The sequence below is a fragment of the Anticarsia gemmatalis genome, chromosome 2 (assembly GCF_050436995.1).
Source record: "Anticarsia gemmatalis isolate Benzon Research Colony breed Stoneville strain chromosome 2, ilAntGemm2 primary, whole genome shotgun sequence".
In the NCBI taxonomy this organism is placed as follows: domain Eukaryota; kingdom Metazoa; phylum Arthropoda; class Insecta; order Lepidoptera; family Erebidae; genus Anticarsia; species Anticarsia gemmatalis.
This window is the reverse complement of record NC_134746.1, coordinates 9,886,796-9,908,755: the sequence shown is the minus strand read 5'-3', so window position 1 is coordinate 9,908,755 and position 21,960 is coordinate 9,886,796. Positions and strand designations below refer to the sequence as shown.

General features: G+C 36.4%; 3 protein-coding genes across 3 annotated transcripts; 2 read left to right on the top strand and 1 right to left on the bottom strand.

The window, feature by feature from the left end:
* The first annotated feature begins 14,508 nt into the window (after positions 1 to 14,508).
* Positions 14,509 to 16,844, top strand: LOC142984072 (uncharacterized). The gene is made up of 4 exons (XM_076131386.1): positions 14,509 to 14,661; positions 14,951 to 15,035; positions 16,110 to 16,228; positions 16,600 to 16,844. Exons 1-4 carry the CDS (start codon positions 14,619 to 14,621, stop codon positions 16,749 to 16,751), a joined length of 399 nt encoding a protein of 132 aa, XP_075987501.1. The 5' UTR covers positions 14,509 to 14,618; the 3' UTR covers positions 16,752 to 16,844.
* On the bottom strand, positions 16,758 to 19,420 carry MED18 (mediator complex subunit 18). The gene is made up of 5 exons (XM_076131375.1): positions 19,169 to 19,420; positions 18,956 to 19,087; positions 18,458 to 18,662; positions 17,746 to 17,858; positions 16,758 to 17,344 (listed from the first exon to the last, which is right to left on the bottom strand). The coding sequence occupies exons 1-5, from the start codon at positions 19,280 to 19,282 to the stop codon at positions 17,219 to 17,221; spliced, it is 690 nt and encodes a 229-aa protein (XP_075987490.1). The 5' UTR covers positions 19,283 to 19,420; the 3' UTR covers positions 16,758 to 17,218.
* A 236-nt stretch (positions 19,421 to 19,656) lies between these two features.
* Rrp4 (exosome complex component Rrp4) lies at positions 19,657 to 21,880 on the top strand. The gene is made up of 5 exons (XM_076123017.1): positions 19,657 to 19,901; positions 19,979 to 20,216; positions 20,469 to 20,603; positions 20,962 to 21,147; positions 21,626 to 21,880. The coding sequence occupies exons 1-5, from the start codon at positions 19,666 to 19,668 to the stop codon at positions 21,839 to 21,841; spliced, it is 1,011 nt and encodes a 336-aa protein (XP_075979132.1). The 5' UTR covers positions 19,657 to 19,665; the 3' UTR covers positions 21,842 to 21,880.
* The last annotated feature ends 80 nt before the right edge of the window (positions 21,881 to 21,960 follow it).

Sequence of the window (21,960 nt, the reverse complement as noted above, 5' to 3'; positions counted from 1 at the left end):
CAAGCAAGACGTAAGTATTACACATATCAACCCTCCAAAATACTTCAAAAACCTCCCCGCCACTCACTCATCCGCCACACATGAGATTGAGCAGTAGAAATTTTCAGTTCTTCTTCTGTTATTCTAATGTCAGTTGCATCATATGGTACCGAGTTACATGATATAGGAAATTCAGCCTATTGATCATGAAAATACCCGTAACATTCTCAGATCAACTACAGATTCTACGTGTCTGCAATGATATAAAAGCAGAATTGCAGCGAACTTGATAATCATCATCAAACGACATCAATGATGAAAACAAATAGATATAAATTATTATAATAAATTTGGTCCATAATTGAGAATACTCAGATAAGACCTAATCAGTATACAAACATTTAACCTTTCATAAGTGGAAAGTAGACACCAATTAATATTATGTATAGGTACCTACACTACCTACCTATCTTCCTATATTTCCAATAATAGCAATCTGATGCATTTATAAAAAGTAAGAATGTATACTTTGATTCTTTATACAGCTAACATAATGATGGTCAAGTTCAAAGAGAGAGAAAGATTGGAAAATAGTATGACAAAAATAATATTCGTAAAGGTGTATGTTAATGACGCAGATAGACAGGACGTTAGCTGTTGGTGACAAGTTACGTGAATTTACGTCACAGATTCTTACGTGTTCTTGCTGTCCAAACAGGCGGGCAATTGACGGGCAGAATAGGGGCTGATTGGGCATTGGGGCATAAAGTAGTCATATACCTAGTTGAGCTTTTAATTTGAAAGGTACATATATAAATATTTTGTTGATAAAATTACATTTTTACTGCAACAGCGTACGTGTTATAACTTAGTAAACTTAGCCACCTAAATGACACCGAGTATTTTTCATAAGCTTACAGTTATTACAAGTTTATACGAAGTTATTCAATGGATAGAAGGTACACTGGGGTAATTCGGCAGTACCTCGGAATTTTCCGGTATTACCCGACTACGCCATATAGGGAATACCCCAGATCACATTACAATGAAAAGGCTTAAGCATAAAATATATAAAAATCTACAAATCTTCATACATAAACTAGCTTTAAACATGGATCTTACAAGAACAAATTCTAGATTCTTGTAAGTTAACAAACCGCTAGTTTTTTTTTCCCATAGATAGGTATACTTATTAATGGTGATATTTAAAAACGCATTATATAATAGCTCCATTATAGAGTAGGTACGGCACGAATGTCTCATATAATTTTTATAGGTTTTATACCTAATATACTTTTTTAAGCTTAATTATGATACCCTATGTGGCATTGTGTTATGGGACAAGACTTTCCTCCATAGGCAACTTCAGTAGAATTCATTGTCGTAAAAATTTTGACGCACAGATACTCAGTCATAATATTTGTCAGATTTGAAAATATTTTCTTCATTGGGTCCTATCATCATCATAAAGCATCTGTTATTACTAAGTACCTATAACTACTTTTAAAACCGCAGAGCTGTTCATAAAATATTACATCCCTTACACATTACATTTAAGTCCATTTAAAATTAAATCTGCTAAGGATACTAAACAGCCATGCTCATGCATGATACACAATAATATAGGTACCTACTTGGGTAGGTATGTTATATAATGGGATAATAAACACACTTTGTTTTGTACACAACACTCGTTGTTACATGGACAGTAATTTCTTAATGAAATCATGGTAGCAAGATTCATTTACTTATTAAAAATAGTCAGCTCTACCATCCTGTCCTTGGTGTAACAAGAAAACCCAGTTAGAGACACATGTTCATGTTTTGCAGCTCTTGCTTCAGCATAATTTATAATTGCTACTATCTGATGGCTCAAAACAATATTATTCAATTAAGTAGAATCTTCACACTACGCTTCAAAGATAACAGTTGTTTATAAACCAGTGTAATTTCCATTTTCCATGAATAATTGCATGCATTACGTAGGTATGTACCATCGCGGTGTAGTCAATGTAAGTAGGTGCCGTACCATATGTACCTACTGTACACGGCACATGTATTTCTATAAACGGCAATAAACACACTTATTCTTCCAAGCAAAGGAATTCAGTGTTCAGACTGAAACAATAAAGTCGTTCTTTTATTATTGAGAACATTTGCGGTGTGGGGTAACGTAATGGCGACGAGCAGTCTGGCGCGGCGAGGGCGACACGAGGCGCGGCACGGTCGGTCTCGCCGTTGCGCCCATACCCACCACACATGCGGAATGCCTAATATAATTTGTATCGTGTGCTTCTGTAATAGGGTTGCCATTTTATGACTGGTTGTATAGGGACTAGACTCACACGTACACTGTAGCAATTAAAATAATTTGCTCAATACAATTCATGGGATCATGGGATCTGTCCGACCGGAAACCAGTGGGAATGTCAGTGACAACCCTCGCTGTACCTCACTTTATACTTTACATTCAACAACAGTACCTATTTATAGCATTGATACAAAATAGGTGTCTATTTGTCTAAGCAACTCATAATTGAAGATTGGTATTCCTCTATCGACCTGAACATAACCTGGTTTATGGTATACAGGAACTTAAGTTTATAGTTTATAGGTAACACATGAAAATGTTGTTGAGAAATGCAAAGATTTCAAACTAAACTAGGCGTTAAAATGATCAGTGGCTACAAATTGAATAAATTAATCTAGTCTCCTAAACGAAACCTTAACTGAAAGTTGCTACGCGCAGCGGTTGCCTAACCTACTGGGTAAACCTATTGGTCGCCATCATTTAACCTGCCGATAGATAATATTAATTAATGAGGAATGAACCTGAGGAACCTCCTAAACTTAAGTAATAACGGTAAAACCACCAGTGCTAGGTAAAACAGTCACAAATGATGAATTAGACATACTTAACTGATTTTAGTTCTGTGCATCACTTTGCACACATTTTTCTTTGCGTGTGCGCTTTTTATGTTGATGTGTTGTACCTTGCTAGCTCTTATGTAAGCTTAAAGCTGGCAACATGTTTCCCTTCAGCTCGCATTAAAAATACATATGCTTTAGGAGTAGGACCTGTGTATTTCTGTGCCTCGGCCGGGCATTGACGACAACCCACTGACGTGTCGTTGACGTCTCGGAATATTTCGCCATGTTTTCGAACTCATACATGCCAGATAATTTTGCATGTCACATTGCTAGTGTTCGGTTGAGTTGCATTTGCAGATGTCGGCTGCGAGTGTAATATTTACGATGTTCTGCCGGACGGGCGTGATGGCCCATAAAGCACGAGTTGTAGGCACCACATCTACTATGATGTCAAGGATATTTTTGGCACGCAAATGCACAGGATACAACCGCTGTTATATTTCATGGGTCATTAAACAAAAGTCTTTATTATCATCTTAAGAAAAAATGTTCCTAAGGAGCTTTTTGTTGTAGAGAGCCGAGTTCAAATTGTAGCAGAAAGTTGCGAGTTAATTTTAATTATAAAATCATTGAATTTGCTTTATTATGGATCGAATATTAAGTTAACATAAATATTTATTTCAGTATAGAAGTATAGTTTCATTCCTTTTTCTGTATTGCTCTACAGCAGCATTCTTCATACTAAACGACTATACTACTAAAAAAGGCATAAACCTTAAGTTTAAAGTGTCATACATAACCCAATCTCTTACTATAAAGATGATTTCTCTAGCTATGTCTGAATTTTGCTTATACAGAATTTCTTAAAGAAGATTTGACACCAACTCTGGTAACGAATGCCTCTGCTGACCAGGCCTAGCAGTTATTGGACATAATACCCATTTTTCTATGTATGTCCGCAGTTTGTTGGATTGTTGAAAACTGTGCGAACACCATTTAAATTTATTGAATGAATCCGTAGCAGAACATAAATGATAATATGAAAATGTTGATATTTCCTTTCGTAAACGATGACTCTATGAGACGAGGAATGAGTTGTTGGTTTTTGATCCCGGAAATATGCGTGTCGGCATAAAGGATATTCACTTTGGTGTCTTAAGAACGGGTTTGTTTCTTGAGCGCAAACAGAGACTAATTAACCGCGGTGCCTTTTGTTTGCCTCTTCCAGAAATTGCTTTAAATGTTGAGATGTTTGTATGAACCCGTTGCACCTCGATTTCTAATATGGTTCGCTTTGATGTCAGTATCCAGTCCGGCTAGTCGTAATCACACAGAAATATCTAAACTCTCTACGGCTTTGTTGAAGTTACAACTCAGATGAATGGAATGTGGTCCCTCTGCATTATTATTTCATTCCTAACTTTGATTGTTATCAACATTTCAAAATTTCCTTCGTGCGTTTTTGTTCACTATGGTCACTATGGATATGGATGCATCTTCACAACATTCAGTGGTGCCACAATTTTCACGAGAAATTATACCATGCAAGAATATTGCAATATTTGGAGTTTGGATGTATGTTAATAATAGTGATGGACCCACGTATTTTGACTTGTCTTATGGAGATGTTTATTTTGTGTCAATTTCAGCAGGGATGCAAATTTAACTTTTCAATTTACATACTCAATTCATAACACAGTAATAATTGATAAACAATCCTAAGAAACTAGGCGCCACTTTGTATCATGTGATGCACGTGAAACCTGTATATGTACTTATCCAAGTATAGGAACAACAGTTTAATGTATTTAAAAAATAAAATCCAAGTCTACCTATCTACATTTAAAATATGAGTTTTGTTGTTTTGTTGTTAGAATCCTTTAGCAACACTAGAAGTACTTATTTAAATGGCAAGAGTCGACAAGACAATTAATATTACCGACGGTTCAACGTCCTTTTGCGCCTGTATAGATGGTACCTACTTAATTTACATAACAAACCATCTATTCTTGGTTGTATTTACAAAGGCAGTTGTTAATACTGTAAGCATATTGGGTAGAGAGCCTTCACAAGAGCTCAAGAGTTTCAAATATACCGCTTTCATAATAACAATAATAGAGCAATATTTAAGTCTCTGTGAGGAGATCTCCTAAATAAATCAGCTCGGAGTCACGTCACTTGTTAGCACATAAATAGCTCAAGTCACAAGACAGACCAGTCGGCGCGCTCGGAGCCGGCGCACAGTGCGCGCACGCGGCTGACGCGGCGGGCGGCACAGGGGGGATGCGCGCCTGCGCTCATGTGCGCGCTCCTCGATCACCCGATGCCCGCGATGGCCGCTCCGCTTGGCGCCAACGCCGCCCGCGTGTTATTTCCGACGCCATTACTCACAGTCACACCGGCTTCGACTAATTATAATATTCAGCGAGCTCACATCGGCCGACTGTCCATCGAGTCCGTTCACATATCCTGCACGCACAGCACGGCCAAATTGTATTCTCGTATTATTATCAACATGTATTTTGGGGTCTACGAAGAATCGCTGGCAACGCGTTAAATAGAGTCTCTGTATCACCAAACTTTCCACACAGAGTAAATATATCGCATGATCATCTTCAAAACAAGGCATTCTTTAAAGGCACACAAGCCGCACGATTCTGTTAATTGATGTCGTCTGGCTTTGATAGCGGCAGTTCGGTGAGATCAGAGAGGTGTCGGCGTCGTTGAAACGGCTCTTCTTTGTAAACACGCCTGTGTAGTCGTGTAACGCAATCAGCACGCCCTTTGACACCAGCCTCGGTACCTCTGATAATGTGTTCGAGCTATTCGTACTGTTTGGCACATAAATAGCACAAAATGTTAACCTCATTCAATTAATAAGATCCACAGACCATCTGATGTAGAGTCATCGATTTATTTAGTCACATTGTGATTGTGATCAACCATTAGATATCGTTTAAACATTACATAGTATTAAGTTAAACTAAGCTTTTGTTACATGCACATGATTACAATTCATGAATTTCAAGCATAAGCTTTATTAAGCCGTTGAGGCCAGCGGCTTATTAGGAAAAGTGCACCATGTGACTATGTATATGTGCGCGATCTCTGCTTTGTGACCATGGCTCTTTAAAAAGTAGGCGTTGTGTAATGGACAAGCCCTGTTATCTACAAGTAAGTACGCGTCAATGAGAAAAAAATTCAATATCGATGACCGACCATGACGTACTTACAACTGGTGCCAAAATAATGTAACTGTGCTGTCACCCCACCAGATTCTTTGCGAGTATTAGTGATAGTGCTATAGGTTTTTAGATACTAAATTACATAAACAGACCTTACGAAAACCAGTTTAAATAAACGAGTGGATGAATTTCAAATGTGGGTGCAAGTAGAAGCGCTCGTTTTAAAACATCAAAGGTTAGATAACATCTGTTCGAATACTTGAATTTTTGTGTATTCGGTTACAAAATGGATACCTACAGCAATCATTTTAATGCCTTATAAATAATTTTATTTCGGATAACACAAAAGGAATAAAAATGGCAAAAAGTGGAAAAGATAGAGAGTGTATTTTCCAAACTGTGTCATAGAACGGTTCTACTTGCAATTGCATCATATTGGTGCTTCACAAGTTACACACCATTGTTCTATTAATATGATAAATACAGAAATAGTTTATAAATAAAACCTGAAACGCGTTTCCTTGTTGCAAATCAGACAAGTAGGTCTCCTAATCTACCTTCGGAGAAATGTAGAGACAACCTTGAAGAGCAAAAGGTCTCTACATTTTCACGGCTGTCCTTTACCTTCGTGACAGGGGTCAATGGAGAGACAGTGGACATTTTTCACACAGTTTCAGGAACGTCGACCGGCCATGACGCAAATACTTTCGTGCCAATGAAAGCACAAATCACTTACTACTTTTCTTCTTGTGGGCATTGTTACACCTACCGAATGTCAGCGTGCCAAAACAAATATTTTTGGCAGTCTAAATTTATAGTTACCAGGCTAAATTTGAAATTATCTAGTCATAGTGTCAAGTTTATTATAAAAAAACTAAACATTTTTTGGTACTTTTCGCTTTAAAGCCCTGTAAAGAGCCTTTTTTTCTACTTATAACATCAATAGATGTTTATTACGTGGCGTCGCAAATAAATACGAGGTTATGCTTAAACGGGTTTCAACATTTTGTTAAAAGTGACTCACAAGTTTTAGAAGATCATCGATATTCGACATGAAATCCACACTTGTTTTCTTTGTAGAGTGCGGGCGCTACAAGCGGAGATCATTAAAACGGGTTCATATCAGTTTCCATGAGTTTTTAACGGTTGCCCTCTTGATAAACTCCTGTTGATTATGCGCCTTCGCCACCCGAACGGCGGACCACCCGAGTGTAGGTACCGACTCTGACCGATGTCATAAATATCTGTGGCGCAACAGGGATCATCCATGTCGCACCGAGCTTAGCTCTGATAAGCCACAGATACTCACTATACTCAGTAGATAGCATCACCCACAAAATCTGTTTGGATTTATGAATCCCCTTTGTTACAGTGCTGACACCACAGATTTACACTTAATCCACCAAACAACTTGCGACATTTTAGTTGTAAATAACTCTATCTACTTACAATGGAATCTCAAATTGGATATGAGCAAATGTGCGTTAATAGTTGCAAAATCGTTATTCTTATCAATTAGTGGCAAATCCATACGGAGTAGATGACCCACTTCACGAAACAACGAATGAGTCAGGCAGTCGGGCATGTTTGTCATTGTGGAAATATGCACGAGTGTTCTGTACCGGTAGCTGGACATTGCACAAAACAAACAATAATAAATACTGCACTTCAGAACATTAAAAAAATGGGAATGCCTAGATAGGGAAAGGTTGTAAATAAAAATCTTGTTGTTATAGATATTATGTTGTAATCTTATTTTTTTATCTGTTGTTATAGTAAGAAATGTCGATTGGTTAACAATCAGGGAGAAATGGTGGGTGCAACATTACACCTATTTAGATATTTTAAGTGAGCGCACATATGCGTTCAGATGTTTATGATGCGATGCTATCGATCGATATCCATTCCTATTCCACATAGCTTTTAAACTGGTCGGTTAAGAAGTTGGGTGCGCCAAGTAATTTGCCGTGAGCGGGTGTGAGGGGGGGGAGGCCACCGGGCGGCGGTTCCGGGCTTCAGCGACAACTTGTCTGGCAGGGCCGGCGCCCGGGCCCGCGCCCGCGCCCCTCGCATTATTATGGGCCTGACGCTCGCGCCGCGCCGCGCCGGCCGCGCACCGCCACCCCGCCCCCCTCGCGCCACGCCACCTCTCAACCTCGCACCGCTCCGGACCTGCGCCCGCGCCACTGCTTCTCAGAAAACGAATCCGGCGATATGGTGACGCACACATTGACATTTGGCAGTTGATACGGCACAGTTTCAACGACGAGAAAATTTATTTCATGTTGTGCCAAAAGAGTGACTCTTTAATAAAAATAAGCTTTTTACATGTATTTTGCAAGTTTCTGCGAAGGGATAGTTCACGCACGAGGCATGGGCGATGTGTTGTTGTATGTTTATGCAGCAATAGATTTTCCCAGATGCCTGTATTTTTTTCTACTGGAACTTAGAACAAATCGACAAATTCAAAGCTAGGTCAGTTCTAAGTAAATTGGTTGATCTTTTTAAAAAAAATGTCTTGTTCGGACTTGTCATTATCATTTAGGTATCATCACACATTTATCGCAAATATTTACACTGTTGCATTAAACTGATGCAACATCGCAGAAACACGTATCTGCCTAGGTACCTACCTACCTACCTATCTTACGTTAATTTTCTTTATTTAAGGCGTTGGTACTTAATTATCCAAGTGAAAACAGGATTCTGTAGTAGATTTATAAAGCAAGAGGTTTATGGATTTACTTATTTGGGACAATTATTAGTCTTGACGCTGACCTAGGTATCTAATGTACCTACAATTTTGAAAACAAAAGAATATAACAAACAAAAACAAAACTAAACAATAAAATATATAATAATATCTACTACCGGATCAAACCTTAGTAATACATGTGTCGTGTGGGTAATCGCCGATACAAAGGAAATAATACGTTCATCATGCTCGTGCTTCGTTGACGCATCACGGCACTCGTACATAGATACATTGGCGTTACATATAATTATGTATGATATGTGTATACACTATACTATACACTATACAGTATACGTACAGTAGATGTGACTGTGCGTATGTGTGTGTCGGTGTGAGTAGATAATTTATCGAGTAGTGAGCACCGTTCGCCGCCGCAACTTGCCCGTGGTGAGGTGGGTCGCACTTTATATGGAGAGTTGTCTAATCCACTGAATAAATTACCATTGGGCCTAGGTTTCTCCTGAATGACTAATGGACATTTAAAGAATTAGCTCAATGCGTATGCCATACGCTTTCCAATTTCTAGCGGGTAAATCGCTTCACACGAGTTAATTTAATATAAGTTTCATTATGCTTACTTGCATTTTGTTTAGAGAAATGAGATGATAAATTGTGCAGACAATTACATCTTTGAAAGTTATTACGTTACACATAATAATAAACTTGAATGACGAAAAAAGATAAGAAGTGACAAATAGGAAACGCACTAAATTGGGCAATAAAGCAATAAATACTCGCAAATTACAAGTTTAAATGTAGAGAGCAAAAATTATAAGTTATCTGCATTGAGTATTATAGTTGGCGTTGGCACGAGATGTGTCGGATGTAATAAAAGTGGCGCTACCTGGCGCTTGTATCGTGTTCTTTTTTCATTCGGACATGCGGCGTTCAGGGATAATCTTAATGTAACTCGTCTTGGCCTCTGCCTACTTCAACTCGATTCTTAGAAAGCTAGCAGTCGCGCTTTTGCAACTTTATGCCTATAGAAATACTCAAAAGAGCTTATGCCGGGATAAATTACTAATTAAGTGCCTTTTTTTTTCAACACAAGGCTATTTAATGAGATTGAAAACCATTAAAAAGAAAAATAAACTATAATAATTTGGCAACGTAATAAGAAGAGAGCTATTTATTTTCATCGACAGCAGCAAAAGCCACGCATAAAATATAATTTATACGAGCGTGATTTGTAGGTTATCATCATAATAGTGTGAATATAGACTTGATGAAGTTGAGATATCTCTGAATACGTTGAATGGAGGAGCGTGCGCAGGTAACGTGTCGGGAAGGCAAATGTCGGCGGGATCAAACGCCAGGCGCCGACAAAGTGCGATTCCCCGCTGTATATGCCGGATTCCGGAACACGGAAAGAGAAAGAGACATGTTTAATATTACTGCAAACATTTACTAATTAGGTAGTTCCATATTAAATAATTTAAAGGAAAGGTGATTAAATTATTCAAAATATAATCTTCTTCAGTAAGTAAGTCATTTAGTTTATATTGATTTTAACGTATTTATTTGACTGTTTAACTTTAAGTATTAACTTATGCCTTTTCTACAAAATTTGTAAGCGTACGTTCATTTTAGAGCGATATTTCTGGATCGGAACGTCCGGCGATGACTCTACATCTCTGCCCAATCGCTAGCCGGTTTTGTAAATGTTTTGTGAGATCACTTGCTATTCATTTAGTTACGTTGTGTTACGAAAAACTTAAATTTCCCCTCTTAGTCATGATTATTTTTACTAACATAGCAGCGAAAGATTGTATTTTTGCGTTACTTCTTCCTAGTTTTCGTCAGTCAAAGCGAACCTTAAGTCACAAACATTGATTGTTAGTTAATTGTTTTCAGCTCAGCAACATAATAATTTCTAATTGTAGTATTTGAGACGTAGTATAAACAGTAAGTGTAACCAAAAATGCATGACTTAGGTCATGTCCATGATACATAATAATTATCTACCTAATGTGAAAACAAAGAGTTGATAAGTTGAGTGAATAAACCTGTCATTGTGATTAAGGGCAAATATCTATTATGGGTATTCTCGAGTTATTAAGTTCAGAGACACGAAGTCAGCGAACCGTTGAAGGTCAAATGCTCAAGTTACACTACAGTGCATAATATACATGAACGAAGATTATTAATCAGTTGTAGCGTGCCTGCTTTATGCGTATTATAAATTTATAATTATGTGCAGACTTATAATTGGACAATACCGATGTAAGTACTCAGGATAAGGCATACAGTTTACGTTCCTAAGATTTGCGTTAAGGGACCTGCTATCTAAAACTTTAAAACACAAAAACTTTATAACTGAACGTTAACTTAAACTGTCAGAAAATATTTTACAAAATGTTTAAAGCTTTGATTACCTACCTACAAAAATACCAACTGTAATACGTAGTTAAGAACCTAATAGTTTGTGCATAATCCAGAGAATATCAATATAGGTTGCGGTCGGAGCCGAGGCCAAAGGGCACCCGCTTCTTAGAAAAACGAATACCTAGTAGAGTAGGTACCTACCTACATGTTTAAATCTAGCTGAGACTACAAGGCGGCGCAGTTGAATTATCATAATAGAACGAAGGAAATTGATCTACGCGGCTACGCGTGATTAAAGCGACAAAATGATAAAAATGGTTCATTTTGACTAAGACATTGCTATACTCGAACCTGAAACAGTGGAACCATAACAGGGCCACAATATTTTCTGACATCTTCAACAATCATAATCATGGTCTAGCCAATTTACGCAGAACCTTGATGAATATAGACTAAAACTTTCCTCATGAGTCACTGTTCTGTGGTTTTTATGTTTATCGCGTTCAGACTTCAGACATAATAATATAGGCGCTATATTATTATGTCTGTATATTTGAATAATATGACTGTTATATTCCGAGTAAACATTGGACTTCAAGTTTCACGACTTTGGGATAAGGGTCGGTTAACCTATCCGCTAGATAAAATAACAGTAAATGTATGAAAACAACTCTCAAAGTTCCACCCTTCCACCTGATAAAGCTAATTTCTAATTTATTTATTATTATTTATTTATTTAGAGTAAATACTTAACTCAGAGTACCAGGATACAAGGAGATGATGGAGGTAGGTATTTGGGTTGAGACACAATAAATAAATAATTAACAAGTAACAACAACAAGTGTTTAACTTGTTAATTCGATTCGAGTGCGTCTAATGACTATGTAATTCAAATTAACAATTAGATGAAAATGTGCTGTTAGGTTTACTCACGATTTTCCCTAGCGAACCACACAATAGAGAATAGATAGGTATAAAAATAAATAGTCATATCACAGGGACCATTTGCATTAGTACCTATTTATTTGGTATCGTTTTTGTATAACCACAATCAATTTACCATTTACTTCATAATAAGCTTGGTTTCTTTATAGAGGAAATGTGTTGGTAGGTTTTTTGGTTAAATTTTCCATTTTTCTGCTCTTTCTCGTTTGTTGGAACATTTTGCAGTTCAGACTCAGCTTAGTAGCAGTCGTATCTTTTTTCTACGAGATGGGAACTAACATGAACAGTTGAACCCAATATAAGCGTTTTGTTTTAAACAATAATATTTCTATACCCAAGATAACTTAAGCCTCAATAAGAAAACGCTTAAACTTCTTAAGAGTCTTTCTTTCTAAATTAAACTAGAAAAGGCTCATGATCGTGACTCTTGTTTTTAAATGTTATAGTCTGGTCCACTGTTTTAAATTTCGTAGACGGGACATGTAATTCTATCGGCAATTTTCCTGTAAGTTCTTTAAAAGATAAATCTTAAGCAGGATGTTAGAATCAGATTAATACTCATTCCACGTCATGTTGATGTAACAAACATCAATATCGACAGATAGCAACTACATGCTTACACTTGCTCATTGTAATTTTTGCAGATTTCATTTTTCCTTATGCCTTGGGAAGTTAAGGGCTTAATTAAAGTTGAGTAGATAATTCAAAGAAACGATTGTGGTAGATATTACAGAGCCGAAATGATAAATCACGAAGTTTGCCCAACAGTGACTTAGTTGAACCGTAGCATAAGCTATGTTTGTTTGGCTAATGAACTCTACAATGTAGATATAGATCTATAATGTGCATACTGCATTGCACAGTTCCTAGAATTTGTCCAACATATTAAATGAAAGGCAACTAAATCACCATCGAATTCGATCAGTTATCTGAAGTACTCGCATGCATTAAGGGCCCTCCAGCCAGCTTGGGTGAGCGTCAAGGTAAACCGGCACGGCTACGCAGCGCCACAGAGTCTGGTGCGGACGGACACGACAGCGCCCTCCTCTCCCCCGCTCGTGCGGCGCCCCGCGCTCGCGCCTCGCCACCTACATACCTGTCATGCTGCCCACGCAACAGATCGGCCTACGCGCCTTTGCCTTTGCTATGTTCATAAGTGTCTACGCATGATGCATAATAATTTACAATCGTGCTTCGTGCGTAAAGGATGTCTAATCGATGTTGACACAAGACAAGCGTCACGCAGCTTTATAGTTTAGATCTTAGAACTTACTTAAACCATTGCTAGAGTTCTTGGAATCCAGGAAATCTATACTTTTGTTGTGAAACTGTATTGTATTGGTTGTACGTGATTGGCCTAGTTCATAATATATTTAAAATTCTAAGTCACATTCGGTTGGTTGCATTCGCAGGTAACGTACTGTACGCCGTATGCATCTTAGTAATTCTAGAAACAGCAAAGTGAACTCGATGCACATTCGTGATTTGTTTACGGTACCATTCTATGTAGGTAGGTAGGTATAACAAATTACGACTACAAATACCAATAATGAGCAAGTATTTATTAAAATACTTACTAGATTACGTATACCTACCTATTCAACTAAAATAACTCGAGCTTAATATGGAAGCTTGACTCTACCTTAAATAGAGACAGAAGGAATGCCCAAGAAACTAATCATAATAATATGTCGTTTGTAGAACTATTTCTGTAATTATATCTATTGATTATAATTTTGCAGGATTGATGAAGAATATCATATAGCAAACTTCAGAGAGTATGGTAGTGTTAAAAAAATATTGCTATGTAGGTACCTAAATATAATTATGATGATTGATGTCTAAATACTCCTATTGTTTAATTACTTCTTTCAGTTTCAGCCTAAACTTAGGTCAATAATAGTTCTACCGTTATACCTTAGCTATATAATAAATGTATTAACAACAATTAATTATATCTATTGCCTTTACATTAACGAGACAAGCAAAACCTGTACAAATAGCTATAAAAACACCAGTGAGAAACTAAAATAACAATTAAAGGACTTGGCAAGTTGGAGCGTTTTATCTACACCTTGAGGTCAGGGGGTTGTGCATATCATTATAATAATTATCGTTCGGTTAGCGGATCTGCGACGCGCGAGCGAGCCACTCATAGCTTCTCTACTAGTACGTGAGTCATCACCCACGATCGTGATACGGCTCACGTTCGTCGCCAGTTGCCATCACTACCTACCTCTTTGCTTCTCACATAGCCAATATACATATATGTACTACGTATGTATTAGAAAATAATCGTACGACTTCTACAACATCATACCTACCTGTTTTATATGCATAAATTATATAAACAGGCAAATAAATACACTATATCTCTCATTTCAAACACAAGGAATAATATTATTAATTCTGTGAACAGATGTTCGTACACGCGATGATTTTAGTGAACTTACTTTCATTGTGGAAACCCAATTATTCTGATGATTTAATATTCATAGAAGCATTTAATTGAAATGATAAGAAAGCCAATACTGTTGTGAAATATTTCTTTCGAGAAAATGTATACAAAATTAAAGTTGTGTATACTTTTCTTTGTCTTTAGTAAGTACAAAACTTATTTTAAGTTGGGATAAGTCACATTGTTAGAGGTTGATAAATTTTAACATCTCATCGTTGTCTCTCTTTAGGTATTAGGATCTGAAACCGTTTTTGAAAAAATATGAAGAAAAATACATTATTAATGTCATTAAAAAGCAGGTCATTGAACCTCCGTTAATTTCAGTCATCATTGAATCAAACATTTTATTCGAACATTTGAAAAGCTATCCCAGTTATTAAAAGTGCATACTATTGCGGGGTAATCACGAGGTATTTTTATGGGACGTTTCAGCCACTGGCGAATGCGCACATTTCGATGTCACCTCTGAAGAAGGCCATGTGCCGTTTGCTGTTAACCCCGCGCCAGATAGCCACAGGTAGGGTCCTACATTCATACTGAATTATTTTGACGTCTAATCTAACTCTTTTCCTTATAAGTAAACGATAACTCCTTCTCTAAGTATTGCTCTTTTGTCGCTAATCTTACAAACAACGGACACAAACTAAAACCAGACCCGAAGCAACTATTGCGGATTACAATGATTGCTCCGTGTGGGATTCGAACCCTCGTCCTCCCGAAGCAATGGTAGTGGCGTGGACGGAGGCCCTCGAAATATACTGCGAGACATATAAGAACTCATAATTAGATCATTATGTACAACGCGCTCTGCAAGCTTGCTTTGCTTAGGCATCAAGTTGTCTTAATCCGGCACTGAATCGGTTCCGTCATTCCATGGTAGTTTCTGTTATTACATTTTATAGCAGCTTAATTCTTTTAATTATTAAAGCTTAATGATAAGTCTTTTAAAAATAATACAGATTCATTGTAATTACGACATAAGAGATCTTATCGCATGTGATTTAAACATAAAAATAGACTATCTATTTAGGATTGAGTGGTAGTTATAACAATTAATCAAACTATGATATAAAAATTAATCGCTGAATATGTTGCTTGCTAAACACAAATCGGGAGAGCAGCTGAACCGATTGCCATACAAAACATTGTAATAATACTTAACTAGAACTGAACTTTAATTACATGCAATATAAATCAACGCCTAGCCAGTTAAAATTGGGGACAAAAGTCAACTTTACTTCCCTTAACTTCACGCAAGCAAAGCCGCACGAGTCTACTAGTTTATGTTATTAGTAATATAAACTGTGTAATAAAAAACTTCACTTGCTCTAACGGTGAAGGAAAACATCGTGAGGAAACCTTGCATGCCTAAAATTTGTTTAATACATTTATTGAGGGCATGCAAAGTCCTCAACCCGCACTTGGCCAGCGTGGTGGACTCAAGGCCTAAGCCCTTCCCCTCGTTTGGGAGGAGACCCTTGCCCTGCAGTGGGACAGATATGGGTTATTAAAAAAAAAAAAAAAAAAAAAAACAAATAAAACTAAGATCTTAAGGAGAATGCTTATTAAATATTGCTTTATATAATTTTAGATGCGGCGTTTGTCCCACCTACTTCCAGAAGATTTGTGCTTACGATGTGTTCACTAAACGCACATTTATTTTCGACAATCATTGTATAATGGACCTGTATAACTGTTTAGAAGGCACACGTATGTTATATCTGATACTATTTATTATAAACTATTTACACATAACCGACGCGGCGGTCTTGTAAAATAATAAAAGTTTTTTTGGAATACTCGAATGTAGCAATTGGTGTTTTGAGGTCTTTTCTCGTGGTAATAGGCACCCCCACGAGAAAAAGGCGAGAGTTTATGTATATTTTTTGTCTCAAGCCGATGGGTTTCTTTATATCTAATTATGGATTGGAAATTTGAAACCAAAACAACGTTTTCGCTTTGTTACTTCTGTAGCAGCAACGTCATTTAAAAATGATCATAATTATTACTGTAGTTACGAAGTAGGTAACTAGTTTGTATAATGAAGGATTTAAATTACATAAAAAACTGTATTGTTTCAGAATTTTCGCCAATGGAGTACGACAAATGTTTATACTTCGGTAATTTCGCTTACGTTCACGGGTACAAGTACGAGGATATGGATTACGGAGAAAATCATATTGTCGTGAAAAATTCTAAGAAGAATCCGGACTTTATAGATATTTCTAAATAACATTGATACATTTTCACATATTTTATTGTAAAATTAACTTATGTAATTATATGTTCAAAGTGTTGAAATACAGAAGGACTGGTATCAGTAGTATATAGTAGATACACTTAATACAATTACTAACTTATAATTAAACATACAAACATGTAGCTAACTGATCGTGGCGCATTTTCTTTTCGCATTTACAACTATAGAGAAATCGATACTAGAACAATCTATTTCACAATACTTGAAGTTTATAAGCTACTTACTTACGATAAATACATACAATAAGCAAGTAGATAGTTTGCAAACTAAGAAGTACTTAAGTAAATAAAATGGGGCTCACTTCACTTGAACATAATTTGATATTTTTCATAACAAGTCCATTTCTATAGATGCGTCGGTTGGTTACAAAGACTGTCTTCATACTAACCTCTAATGTAATACTCGGATAGTTCGAAGACAGTCTATGTTAGAAACATGGGCTATGTGACCGCCATATGGCCCAGCCGCTTGTAGTCGATCTTGTCCAGTTGTACGAGGGGTCGTAACTGGTCTGCGAATGCGCGCATGTCCTCGGCAATCGCGTCTTGGCCTTGTGGGGCTAGCACCTGGATAAAAAATAAGACAGTCAAAAGAATATTATGAAATGATACAAAAGACAATGATGACAAGATGTATGTAAGTAGAATTTGTAGGTATTATAGCAAGTGGTGTTGGTCTCTGCTTGCCTAGCTCTCCGGAAAGAAGGCGAGATTTTAAATACTTAGATATTTATATAAAAGATATCAAATAGAAAAATAACCCATTCACAAACAGTTTTCTAAATTACATATAATACCTATAATATAATATCATGATACTGACAACTAGGTATACATACATTATATTTGCACGAAGGTTACAAAGTTACGTATCCATATGCTGTCATCAATGTATTTATAAATAGCGATCAAACATGCGGCCACTTCAATCAACAGTGTCAAGTTATACAACTGAAAGTGTGACTTACAGATAATTCCACTAGATAACTCTGAGATATAGGCTCCGGGGGCATTGACGCTTGTGATATCTTGAATACTTTTGCAACTGTTATCTTCATGCGTCCTTTTCTGAACATGTAGCCTGGAAAATAAATTCATAATATTTGAAAAAAAGTTTTTAGTTTCAAGATAGTAAGGAAACTTATGCCTATAAGGTATACTCAGACCGGAAACAAACATAGTCTACTATAGACTGTGTACTGGTCAGTCCTCTAGTGATCAAAAACTGTATAATTCAGTCAAAACATCTGATAACATAATTATAAAATACCATGAAGCTTTACATATTAATTGCAAATAAGACCCATCAATATTCTGTCTGTGTAAAGATCAAATAAGGTCACTTAAAACATTAATTGGAAACTGACAATATGAATAGCGTAACATGGGAAACAAAATGCAGTAGCAGTTCCGTTATTTATGGTACCATGGTTTCTTTTCCAAATTTTGAGATCATGCCAAACATTGAGTAAATTTATATTTAAAAGCTTTCCAAAAAAAAAGTTATCAATAACAGCTGGCAAGAAAACCATGGCCCCACTTTTTGCTTCCTAAATATTATTCGTACAATGCATCTATTACAAACAACTGAAAATTTAAGGACCTACCACATACAGGTCTTATAATAATTATATTAAGCCAATGAGCAGTAATTATACTAAGTAAAAATATTCAAAATACCTTTGACACTGTATTCAAATTCAATCCTACAGCCAAGCTCATTAAGAAATTCTATAAGCATGCCGCTGCATGCTATATCTAAGCTGGATCGAACCACCGTTGGGCGATTCTTGTCTCCCAAGTCTGGCTGACCAATGTAACGCAGTTGATACGGCATGTCACGTGCATCCAGGGCCTTCCTTACTCTCAGCATTAACGGAGCAGCCTGGAAGAAGAAGAGTTACAAATCATTTAGTTTTTTAGTATTAAAAATTAACCTTGTAGTTTCTAAAAGAAGTAATTAAATTGGTTTCCAGGTTTTTAATAAAATTGAAACACTACTAGTACTTAGGTGTACCGTCAATAAGTACTAATACTTTAGATTTCATCTTTAATACTGACTTACACTCATTTAAATGGCTTCCAAAATAAGGTCTATATTAAGGTCATTTAAAGGTTTTTTCTAGGCTACATCTTTAGGTCTCCTGTAACAATATTGAGACATATTTAATAAGTTACCTGTTGATTAGGATCACGCAAGCTAAAACACACTTCTTGGTCGTCAAACGTCTCAGGTCCGGCGTCAACATTGTCACACAATCCACGAAGACGATGAAGTAAGACTTCCACTGCTGAATCTAGCACAGACCCCTGCAAATTAAATGTTATTGACGTTCATAAATCTTCATTTTACTACATTTATCACTTATTTCTGAATAATTCGTCACTTACCTGCAGTAAATATTCTTGATTGGGAATAATATTAGCTTTTAGTGCTTGTGATAAACTGTCGGTTGCGGTTATCGGTGCTGCGTTTGAAGAAGTCATGCCTGTTATTCCAGACATTTTTTTTGATAAATTATTAACTAGTACGTATGAAATGTACTCAGCTGTTTTAATTCACTTTATTCATTCATATTTTCTTCAAAACCACAACAACCAAGTCAACCAACACAACACGGCAATATTCTTTGACAAGTGTGACATTGACACTAGACATCAAAAGCAGTTTTACAGATAAAAAAATATCAGGTATTGAAAGACCACTTAAGTACCTACATGCTTACTTATTAATATTATTGAGGTTTTATAAAACATAAATTCTATCTGTACACCACAGTAAAGTAAAAGGTTTTCCCCGTACCGATAATCGTATAGTCTCGTAAAAATCGTTTGGGATCGGTTAATTGGTTCATCCCTAGATTAAACTGTCTAATTTCTGTCTGTCAATGTCAAAGACATCGTCGTCTTCTCGTTTTGTGATTTTGTCATTTTCATGTGTATTTGTTTGTATTGGTTTGTTTGAAACATTTCAAATATTACTTATTTGTTTTCTTAAAATGACGAGCCACGTTAAAATACGGCTAGCCTCAGAAAGAGTGAACCATTCGGTGCCCTCAAACAATGCATTACCCCGATTTTACACACCCGGTGAGGTTATTACGGGCATGAAAGATTTTATGCGGTAAGGCTTGAATTCCAACAAAATTATAAAGTTAAATAGGACTTTTACTAATTTCATATTTCTGTAACAACTTTCAGTGGACATGGAACCTATGTCGAAGGCGATAGTTTAAAATCTTCGGTGGCTGGAGTGATGCAAAAAGTGAACAAGTTAATTTGTATTAGACCGTTAAAAAGTCGGTATGTTGGAGAGATAGGCGATGTTGTTGTCGGACGAGTACTTGAGGTACAACAGAAGAGATGGAAAATTGAAACTAATTCTCGCTTGGATTCTGTACTTCAGTTGTCATCAGTAAATCTTCCTGGTGGTGAACTGGTAAGGACACAAAAGGATTGCTTTTATGTTACTGTAGTTTTTACGGAATTACAACAACAACAAACCTGAAAGAACCATTTGTCATGGGATTGGACCTATCATAGTGATGTGGTAACCTCTTATAAAAATTGTACCGCAGAGCCTGATTGTTGTTACTATCATAAAGATAATTTATTTGATATGTACCTTCATAGTTACCCATTTTATGTTATTCTATACTGTAACTAATTAAATAAACACTGGTATTTTCAGAGGCGTAGATCAGCTGAAGATGAACAGATGATGAGAAAGCATCTTGAAGAAGGAGATCTTATCAGTGCAGAGGTTCAAAGTGTTTTCAGTGATGGCTCACTATCTTTGCATACTAGGAGTTTAAAGTATGGCAAGGTAATTTCCTAGGTTTTTACTTGCAAATGCAGTCAAATAAGAAACGGTTTTAAACAAAAATTTCCTTACAGAAAAAAGCTCCTTTTACACCCTTAACTTAAAGCACACAAACCATTTTTAAAGTACCAGCATATGTATAGGCTTGGTTGACTATTTCCGGAGATATAAAAAAGAACCTTAAAAATCTTTACACTTCAAATTCAAATATCCCTTAAGTATTTCATTTACTTTTTACAAGTATTTGCAATCTTCAAAATAGTTTTTATTTATTACTGTTTCGTGGAAGCTGTGTTTCACCTTTTGATTGCGAATATATTTGTAAGAATGTTATATTAATCATTTATACTTTCTTTTTCAGTTAGGACAGGGAATACTAATGAAAGTATTTCCCTCGCTGATCAAGCGCAGAAAGAACCACTTCCATCAGTTGCCGTGCGGTGTGTCTCTGATCATCGGTAACAATGGTTTCATATGGATCAGTCCACTTGAAATGAGCAGCAATTTGGAAGGCAATAAAGATGAATTAGAGACTATTGAGACACAGGTTAGTTTACTTTTAACAAATATTTTTAGTTTTAGGCTTATTGTACGGAAAGAGCTGTTATCTCTATGATTTATGTGATAGTAATTTTTATGTTGTCATATTATACTATTGGTTTTAAACAACCATCCTTTTAGTTATCTATTTATTCAGCCCATTTCCACCTACTGTTGAGTATAGGTCTCTCCCTCAGTACGCCATCTTTTATGGTTCTGTTGTGACTCATAGATTTACTAAAATATAGAAAATACAATACAAAAGCTGGTAAAATATTACAAAAATGGTTTTGATATTATTTATTACTGATATCAGCAATTTAGGTGTCATTTTGAAAAAGATTAACTGCTATCTCTTTACTAAATCTGATCAAAATGGGTTTATCACTTCATACCTGAAATCATAACAGTCATACTGCATTTACTATATTGTCATGGATCCTCAGTTAACAGTTATTTTTATATATTTTTATTCATACTTTCAGACAGTAAACAGGTCAGATAGAGAAATAATGGCAAGAGTGAAGAATTGCATAGCCGCTCTAGTGGCCTCCAAGATGATGTTGGACGACACCAGCATTATGTTCGCTTACGAAGAGAGCTTGAAATACGACAACGTGAAAGACCTGCTGGACCCTGAAGCGATGCTAGACGTTGCTTTCCTCACAGAACATAGAATAAACTATATCATGGAAGATTGACAGGTGTGTTTTACTTACTTAAAGATTCTCTTTCTCCTACGCGCAATAGTCGCACAGTCAGTGTCTCTGTGCTGTGTCCCATAGCAGCGTAGGAAGAAAGTAATTTACATGTAGATCCT